Raw genomic sequence first — 10,453 nt, forward strand, 5'->3', positions numbered from 1 at the left:
TGACTCATCTTGCATCAGGTTCATGTCTTGTCAAAAAAGTGGTTAATTTACTGTGGCGACAACATCAGTTCGAACCACAAACAACACCAGGCTCATTTTGGTCACTGGTGTTGAAAAATGTTCTTGGCAGTGTTAATGAATAACTTAAACCTGCATCATTCTGTTATTGTTATCTTCCTGTTCTCTCTGCAAAGAGGAATGGATGGCAACAAGCCATGCCTCATTTATCTTCTGCGATATTATCACTGAATGCTGCTGCATACACACTGCTGTCGGACCATTCAAACACAGTGTTCCACAATCTTACTCAGGAAACGAGGGCGAGTAGCAAGATCATTTGTGTGATCATGCGGTTGCAATGTGGCATTACAGCATGAAGTTAAACCAAACCACAAACCATGTCAAACATGATTTCAAAGATGCAGTTATTTTTTCTAGTGGCAAAACCAGTATAAGCATTTATATAATAATGGTTTTATTTTCTACTTTATTTTTTAAAATGGTCTGAAATGTGAATGGGACATTTAGCAGGTAATAATTCATGACGCTTTTCTTGCCTTCACTTTCAGAGACCTCCCACTTCTGTTTCTATTTTCTGTTTCATGTCAGAGCCAGTTTGGCTGCTCTGTGAAGGTGATACAGGAGTCTATGGGAATATTCAAAATTCATTTTCCATCTTTTTTTGAACCAACTTCATCCATGAAATAGCTCTATTTTTGACCAAGAAGTTCTTTTGATTTTTGACCATTTTGAGCCAAATGTTTGACGCCATCGATGACTCAACTAGGTAAATGTAATTATTCTTTTATTAGCACAGCAATTTTCAGCAAGACACAATTGAATGGGAGGTTCTCTATAGATTAACCAGCCTTTTAACATGATAAAATTACATTAGATAACACAGCTTGCAACTGAAACATGGGAATGATTGGCTAATCCAATTTAGTGTAATAGGAGGATGGAGTCCCTTCGTGTCCCTCCGGTGGGTGAGAGACCGGTTTCACCCTGGACAGGATGCAATCGATTGCAGGGCCAACACAGAACGATCAATTATCAGTTAACCTAACATGAAAATGGACTTGCACATTGAGAACATGAACGACCCCAACCAGCAGATTTGAACCTGCTGTAAGATGAATGTGCTGACCAGTGCACCACCTAATTTATTAAACCATCTGTTTTCAATTTCAAGTTACTTTTTAAGTAAATGCGTGAAATATATCCAAAAACAAAGAAGATTTCTCAGTGACCTCATACTTTTGATCTTGTTGTCTGTTTACTGGTCAGATAAGACTTCTGTCTTTAGAAGGTCATGCAAGAGGCAATAAAGATAAATACAGGAAGCTAGATTACCTTAATTTTTGTGCATCATTTGATTTGGCTGTAAGAGTTCAGAGCAACAAATTCAATATGACTACCAACATGTGACTGGTGGGCTATGACAGTATAAGGGAGCGACGGAATAAGGGAGCAAGACAGAATAGTAGCAAATATAAAAAAGAAGGAAAAGAAAGGGAGACTTATGAGCAACAGAATCCAAAAGCCTCTTCACCAGACCAGAGGACCACTGTTTCCTGTGTGCTCGAATTACTTTGCAAATGTTACGCTGTCAACCTCATTTTAAGAGCCTCCGATATCAAAACAGAACTCAGCCATCTCTGGGCATGTGCAGTGTGGTGACTGAGAGGGCAGCACATTGGTTTAGATGTGACTTTCAATCATGGTGATGTGCTTCAGCCCAGCAGACTATGCTGGGCTCAACTCTGGCTCATAAATCAACCGACTGTCTCGCTTTGACTGCACAGCTCAGAGCTCCCCAGAGTGTTACGCACATTTTTTAACTCTCTGCAGTCAGACCAGGCTGCTATTGTCAGGCATCTTCATAGTCACTGGGTCATCACTTCAGTCTCCCTTTGTCATGAATCACACAGCTTATGTCTGCACTGTACTGTATATGTACAGTGCAGACATATTATAGATGAATGGCCAGCAAATTTTACTAGAAAGGGATCAAGTTAAATATCAAAGGTAATGAGTGTGAAAATGCTTATAAATTGAATGTTTTATTGCTCCAGAGATAGCAGCAGACTAGACTGAACAGCTCAATACCCGATCGAATTACTGTGTCCTTTTGGACCAACATTAACGGTGCCCTAAGGATGAATAATACTTACTTTGTTAAACTGGTGAGGTTTTCTGGGGGCATGTGCAGGTCAAAAATGGGCCTGTCGCAGAGACAAAGGCCTTGCATATTACAGTTACTCCTAACTCTTCATAGCAAATTTAATTTGAATGATCTAGTTATGACCATTACAAAACATCGTCTTCACCATCAAGTTGTGATACTTTATGTTATAAATTGTTTGTAAATGTTACTAGCTAATATGCTAAGCTGTCGATGATGATAATACTGTCACGATACCAACCAAACATCGGCCTGATTGTACCAGGTCTGGGCTCACTGGCCAATCACAACAATGTTAGCTGATACATTTAACATATGAGATCAGCCCCGTTTGGCTTAAAAAAGCAGAATATCGCATTTTTCTCCATACATATCTGCACTTGTCTAGAGAGATTATTTATAAAGTTGGTCCAATTTTTGAAACTAAATACTTCTGTAGAATGAAATACTGCAACAACAGATCCACTGAATTGTGTTCACTTACAGAGAAAGTGCTGGCAAACGCTAACACGTCGACTGATACAGTTTGTATTTCACTTACTGTATTATTGACTTCCCTGTTGGGGCATTAAGGCTCAAAGTTTGCCCCCCCTGGGACCTGAGCATTGGGGCTCAGTCAGATTCAGAGTATAATTCATCTTCTGTGAGACCAGGTGGAGACTGGAAGCTGTCATCGCAACATTATTGATGTGTTGCATTTAAGGCATATTCTTGGCTCAGACTGCTACTAAGGAAATAAAAATAGTCTTTGCTCAATACAGTGATATTACAAAAAAATATGAAGCTTGCTTAGAGTCCAAATCTAAGACAATGCTTAATAATTATAGGCCCACCGTCATTTCTACCAAGGTAAGTGGTTAATGATATTATTATACACATCACAGCATAACAGACTCACATCCCCTGGAAGCCCAAACAGAGCTCCAGGCAAGACCATAAATAAATCTAGACATGAAAGCAGGGGCGAAGCTGGTGTGTTTTCCTTTTTCAGTCTCATACTGTAGATTACAGTATAAACCGTGACACATGTTCAGGATCAGCTGAAGAAGCAGAAAATTACCTCTCTGGATTTTTCCTGAGAGAACTATTTGTGTATTTGTCTGTGCCTGCGTGCCTGTGTGTTTGTGTATTTAGTCGTAAGGGTCATGCTGTTTAATGTGTTTCGGTTCTTTGTGTGTGTTCAGTTCAGTCATACGCACAGTACTGCTTAATATGTTCCCTCTGACCTAGTGCGTGTGTTTGTGTGTATTTTGTCATAGAAGCCATGCTGTTTGACATATTTCAAAAGCATGTGCATGTATGGATCTGTGTTTATATCGGCGGCTGTGTGGGTGAATGTGTGTGTGTGTAGCTTAGTAGCGCAGTCTGGTTCTCAACAGGCTCTGGGCCTGTTGACAGCTCCACCGCTCCCTGTCAACCACAAGAACAGCTCTATGTGTGAGTGAAGAGTAGCAGTAGGAACATTGCCCAGAAAGAAGTCTGGGGTTTGTGTGTGTGTGCATCTATGTGTGCGTACCTGTATCAGTGTCTATGCATGTCTGAGTCTGTGTGTTTATCTGAGCCAGGTTGTTATTATGGAGACAGATCTCGAAAATGCCCTCCTACTTCTCATCCTCCACTGCTCTCTTTCCACAAACCATTAATTTTAGGCATTTGAAATATGGCCTTTAAGGCAATAAATTATGTCTGTGTTGTATCAATACAGAGCCATCAGTCAGACCTAATCATCTCCCTCTGTAGCATTCCTGTGACTCTTCACTTCAATTGCTTTCCATCAACACCTTTTCTTTTTGTGTTTCTTTTTCCTTTCTTCTTCCACCTTGTGCACTGGTGCACCCTCCTTCTTTCAGTGTCTCATGTTTAGATGAATGGGTATGTATATCTGCACCGATACATGAACTTGAGTTTGGGGGGGTTGAATTTGATGGGCCAAGTGTTACAGAAGCGCACACTGATTTTGAAAATATACAGAGCTGGAAACCAAAGGATATGTCGGGGTGGGAAAAAAGATGCCGAAAAGAACAGATGATAGAAAGAAAGCATGAAAGGTCATATTGCGTTACCGCTTTCGCATCATTCAGCCCCTCCCTACCCCCAACCTTGCACTGGTTCTGAACTCATAGCTGAACTCCAGTTTTATCAGTCACAGGGCTCAAAGAGCTTTTTTCTGGAATCACACAGTTCTCAACGTAGCTGAGTCAAGATGTTATCGTTCTGAGCCTGTTTCTTTGCCTCCGACCCAAAGGAACCCAAACTGCAGATCCGGCCACTGAATTGTTTTTATACTTTCAAACACATGTTCAAACCACATGTCTGTCCAAAGCACCCAGGTACACACCATGTAGTATTTTGGACACCTAGCTTCACAGATGTGGGTAAACAAAGCTCAAGACAGTCTATGACTAAGACTACCCCCTCAAACACAGCAGCTGGCGTACAGTACGACCACAGAGAGAGATGTGCAAGAGACCAAATAAACCTTGGATAAATACAGGATAAACACACAGCGTTTCATTGCCACCAAACTAAACTCCCTGCCAAAGGCTGACTCAGGCATAAGGCCAGGCTTTGCTTTCTGTAGTCAGTGTAAAATCACAGAAACTAGGGAAAGCTGTGTGTGGAAAAACAACACGAGCAGACAGCGGCTGAACCAATGCTTCCTGTTCTCTATTGATCTTAAAGCATAATTTATTTTTTAACCTTTCATGCCACAAATTTACTATACGTGCGGCAATAAAGCATCTTCGGACAATATGATAATCTTCAAAAGACCTTGTTAGTGCAGATGACCATCTTCAAAAGACGGTCAAGTTCAAACCCAGATTTCTGTCGACTTAGAGAAGAGCTCATCTGATCCCTGCACACCAGTGCAGACCAGAGGCTTTGATTTAATGATATCATAACACATGCTGTTTGTGCTCCCCAGTCAATGAAAAATTCCTTATATGGCGTTGGTGGCCTTCTTTGAACCCTGCTTGAATAAACCCCAAACAGGACACCGACAATGAACAACAACAGTATAATAGAGATTAACACTGGCAAAATATATATTGTATTACCATAATATTGTGATATTAATGGCATCCATTGTCCAGCTCTGAGATTTGGAGCAGAACCAGTATGTATGCTTAAATGACAAGAGGGGAAACATCATTATTTGTCCATACTTTATTTTTTTTTACCATTCAAATAGCCAAAAGACAGATCTTCTTAACAGCAGGACGAGCCTTTTCACTCCTCCAACTCTTCAGCTTTGGCTTTCAGGGGTAAATGGGGGAGAAGAGGGAAAATAGCAGGGGGTGCTCCAGATATGGGTAATACAATTACTAACAATGCCAGTGATCAGTGGGAGAGAGTGCAGTGCATCATGGGGTGACTTTGCCAGCCAAGCCTTTGATGTAAGAGAATTATAGGCTCTAGAAAACAAACACAAGATATGGCTCTCTGTGAAAGCGTCAGTATGTGTGCACATATACAAAATGACCACAAAAAAAAAAAATACAAATTATGATCAAAACTGCTGCTTTACCAAAATCTCAGCATAGAAACCATTTCCACAATGACCTTAGAAGTACATTGTTGCTAATAAGATGGGTCTCCTTCATCATTAAATGGAAAGTGATCAACAGCTGGCACGCATATTAAGGGAAATTTCAACATGAAGCATATTAGTAAGGTGTGTGGTCACCGCACGCTGTCAAAACAGCTCTAGTTTGTGGAAATGTACCAAAAGCATCAACTCCATTCATCCAAAATACTCCCTTATTAGGCGTCTTGATGATGATGGCGGAGAGCGTCCGCTGGTCCCAAAATCACCCATATGATGATTCAAATCATTTTCAGACAATCAAACAATTCAGTGACCCCAAGTAGAAATTGGAATTATTGTACATTTGCTTTGTTTTCCCACTCTTTCAGTCAGGCTTTTTCCTTTGAAGAAGCAGTTCAACATTTTTGGAAATGTACTAATCTGCCTGCTCGTTGAGAGCTTGATGAGGAGACGACTGTAACTCACATGTCTGCACAGTGAATGTGAAGCGAGAGCCAGCAACCACTTAACACAAATAACTGGAAACAGGGTGGCTGTGTGCTTTCATTCATTCATTCAGCATCTCAAGAAACTGTGAAAGTGTGAATTTTCTTTCCATGACTTAATTGTAACTATTATACAGCATGACAAAAGAACCTAAAAGGTATATTTTGAAATATTAATACATCCTAAATGCAAATCTTGATCTCATTTAACTAAACTGAATAATTTCTCTCCGACTCAGACTCATGTCTCTTCTTCTTTACTTCCCCCCAAAATAATGACAGATGTTTAAAAAAAATCTATATGAGACAATACTCCTGAAAAAACAACCCTTGCCATGACCTCTGTCATTGTATGTCTTCCTCTCATCTTTCCCCTTCTGCTTTTGCTCATTCTGGATGAAGATAGACGTGTGGCCGTCAATTGCATGTGTTGACCTGCAACAAGAGACATCACTGCAACTACTAGGAAAAACTATTTAACCCAAATGTGCTGTCACCAAACAAATCAGTGTCTGCATGACCCACCAATGGCAGCAGAAATTCTTGGAGACTAACCAAAAATAGCCGTTACACGTTAGACTTGGTTGAACTCCTTTCCTCCTTTTTATCTCTGCTTAACTCATCTAGGGTAAACAGATACATTTTGGGCCCACTCCTTGGATTCTTTGATATATTTCACCACATAAAATTGTCCTTCTTCTCTACCACCTCCTAACCTTTACATTTTACCCCCCGTTTTCCCAGGACATCCGGAAAAGGGAACCACAATAACCTTTCACCAGAGACTCTGTCAATATTATTACTCGATGTCTTCAAAGGAGGACAGAGGATATTAGACCCTGAGCAAGAAATGGGTGGAGGTAGTGAAGGGAATGCGTGTTTAGTCCAGCTGAGACACCAGAAAGAGACAGAAAGAGGGAGTGTCCAGTGGGGCCTTCGAGCTTGACAGTCAGACTCTGAGGTATGGAAGCCTGAAGCTATAAGCCACTCCTTCAGATTTATCATACTCAGTTTCTTTGAAGCGCAATTTTTATGCCCTCATGGTACCCATCCCACCTTGTTCTTCTTACTTTTGTCCACAATGTGCACATGCTTAATTCTTCTTCACACCACTAGGGGTCCCTGTGTACATAATAAACAAAATAGTTTGCATGCATTTCCAGCCTCAGTTACAGTTACACATCTCTGTACAGTTCACTGGATATAAATGGATGTTCTCTTTTCATGTGGTGTAGAGCACCGGTGGTGTTTATGAAGGAAATAATACTTCTTGCATTACATAACAAAAGACAAGTAATGACTCTGAGGCAAGGGTGCAGAGTTAAAATTGGGGTTTTGTGCCAGGACTTCTGCACAATATCAGACATGTGGACGGCCACAAGGACAAGCAGACAGCAGATCTTTTGAACTGAAGGGCTACAGACATTAACAGGGTGCCTTCAATCTCATATTTACTCTTTCCCTATCTGTATGCTTTCTTCTGGATGTAATTGACATATTAAAGAAAAATATGCAAAGCCAGTAAAAGTGTGGACAGGCCTATTGGCAGGATTCAGCTGCAGACTTGTTTAACATGTCAAAAATACTTTTGCAGCCGAGTCAACTCTCTTTCTCTCCCTTTCCTGCCTCCTTCTCTCTCCAACACCTCCCCAGATGTGTGCTCTATAAGTGGACGTTGCCGCGATCTGCTAACAGAACATTAACTTTAAAGTCTTCTTTCGTCCCCAGCTATATACGTGCACCATGCTGTAAGTGCTGGCCCCAGTCCAGGAATATCCTGCAGCCAGCCACTCATAAGCCCTCTTCTAACCGGCCAAGAATGTGGAAAGCTCCTTCAAAGAGAAGCCTTCTACGAGGCGTGGTTAAAGCATGTACCTGGGTCTACAGGTGGCCACATTAGACTAGATGAAACCGTTAACTGAAGTCCCACACCTGTCTCAGAGCAAGAGCCACAAAAGGGAGAAACCGAGTAGTGAGGATGCAGAGATTAGATCTGTTTAGCATGGTTTTCTTGAGTTGTTCCTTCTGTTTCAAGTATGTGAAAATATGAGGTGGCATTCAAGTGGACCATTGTGCAAATCCATAAAGCAAAAACATGCTAACTTTTCTACCTGTCAGACTCTCAAATCTTGATAAATGACTCCCAGCGAAAGTAGTCAGAGTCAAGAGTCAAAGAGCAGAAGTGTCACAGTTTTACAACGTGAAACTTGGTTAAAAGACAACTTGATCAAAGGCACTCAACACAAACAGTCAATCTGAATGGAAAATACAATAAGGGTGCAGACGGACCGAGCTGCCCAGTAACAGAAGTGAACATGGAGTGGTGAGAAGAGGAGTGGAGAGGAGGGGAGAACATGAAAGAGGACAAAGAGCTGCTTGTCTGAGGTCTGTCTGCCCAGCCTGCTGGGAGGGGCTCGGTGCCACTTGTTTGAGGGGTCCCCATGATAAATTTCCACTACTTGACTCTGTCACGCTGTCTGCCACTTGGACAATAACTGAGGTCACAGTAGAGTAGTGGAGCGTTGACATCGGTGCCTGCACAGAGGGGCCACTATCTCTCAACACATGCGCTGATTTCAGAATGCCTGCTCCTCATCATGACTAATACATCTTAAGAAGAGTGGTGGAATGAAGATAAATAAAAGACTTCTCACAGTTGTCTTTTCTTAGACCTGTTTATTTGCATCCATTAATCATGCATATAAGGTCCAAGATTATCCATACAGTTCAAATACAGCCTATTGCTGCAGGCATGTCAAACAGAGAAGAACAGAGATGAATGGGATCCTACTGGTGAGGAAGCACATGACAGCATTTGAAATAGTGTTCATTTACATCTTTGAAATGACTCTGCCGAAAACCAAACCAAACAAACCTCTGGACTGCTAGTACTGTGAGCCCTCTGGGCTCTTGGTTAGTGGTGACAGCCCCCCTCATAATAATGAGGTACATATACCCAATCATAGCGCATGGCTGTGGTATATAAACCACTATAGCAAATATTTCATTTAAGATCATTGGGATCAATTTAAAAAAACGAGTTCCTGAGTTCGGGTTATTAAAAAAATATCAGGAACATCGAAATGGAAACTAAATTAACTTAATAAGCAGCTAATGAGAAGATTAATTCCAATCTGCACTGTTTTGGGGGTCTGCGTGGCTAGAGCTGCTTCACTCGCGGAAACCTGTCATTTCTCTATGAACCTGTGCTCCCTCCTCTTAAAAGAACCTGGGCTGTGTGTATTTTGGGTGGGGTGGGGTACTCACTCAGACCGTCCCACCTCCCTCTTTCCCAGTCAAGACGCTCCAAGTTCGTGGAGCGCAAACTCTCCAAAGAGTTTATAGCTCCTGCTTCAGAACTGCACCGGGTTGGAAGGAGCCAAGAAACGTTTAGAGCAGAAACAGATACTTTCACAAGTGGAGTGCGTCGGGAATGGCGAAGAGGCGGAATGGTCCTCTCGCCGACCTGCACATGTGAGCCCAGAGGCCACCGGTAACTTTTTTTTTTTGTACTTCAAAGGAGACGGGAAACCGGGCAATAACAGAGAAGACAGAGTGGGGAGAAAAGAGAGAAAAGTCCGCTTTGAGCTGACTCCTACAAGTGTCCAATAACATCGACGGGATGGTCGTTCTGCCTGGAATCAGCTGGGTCTTCCTGAGCGCGCTGCTGCACGCTGTGGCACCCTGGGGCGCAGACCGACCGGGCAGACCGAGACAGTGCGACGCTCCAAAGTCGGTGAGTCGTGTTGGGAGGGCTTTCTTAAGTCAGTGACTCTCCGTGTGCACCGGGATGGACGCGTATTTGAAAGTTAATAATAATCTAGGCTACTCCAAGCAAAGATTTGGCCCCGACAAGGTCGTTATTTAGCCCACATAACTGAATGGTGCTAATAACAACCCTACGGCTTTGTGACACTTGTTGTCTGTTCATCCTAAACACCCCTTTCTCTCTAATAACTTCTTTTTGAATAATATGGCGAAACTCCACTGAAGCATTGGGTCACTTTGGAGGGAGATTCTACGACGGGGGGCGCAGAGTCTAGTTTGTCATTAGGCTGTTTTTCTGACTTAGACACTTGTCTATAACAAGCGCAAAGGCTGATATGACTTTAAAGAAAACAGCCTACAATTTCTTATTACTTATGCTTAAAGTTATAGCAACAATAACTTAAAGTTATAATAATAATAATAATAATAATAATAATAATAATAATAATAATAATAATAATAATA

General features: G+C 41.7%; 1 protein-coding gene across 2 annotated transcripts in view; it reads left to right on the plus strand.

Moving 5' to 3' along the window:
* Positions 1 to 635: 635 nt before the first annotated feature.
* trabd2b (TraB domain containing 2B) overlaps positions 636 to 10,453 on the plus strand; it is an 87,205-nt gene continuing 77,387 nt past the window's right edge. Inside the window, exons 1-2 of one of the 2 annotated variants that reach the window (XM_005920861.3) lie at positions 636 to 787; positions 9,741 to 9,956. In XM_005920861.3, coding sequence (XP_005920923.1) covers positions 9,843 to 9,956 — 114 coding nt within the window. In that variant the 5' untranslated portion in view covers positions 636 to 787; positions 9,741 to 9,842. Of the gene's footprint in view, positions 788 to 9,261; positions 9,957 to 10,453 lie in introns of those variants that run through there. The other variant, XM_042220059.1, reaches the window with a different exon arrangement.

Source organism: Haplochromis burtoni, unplaced genomic scaffold (assembly GCF_018398535.1).
Source record: "Haplochromis burtoni strain Fernald_Lab_line unplaced genomic scaffold, NCSU_Asbu1 Contig_42, whole genome shotgun sequence".
Lineage (NCBI taxonomy): Eukaryota > Metazoa > Chordata > Actinopteri > Cichliformes > Cichlidae > Haplochromis > Haplochromis burtoni.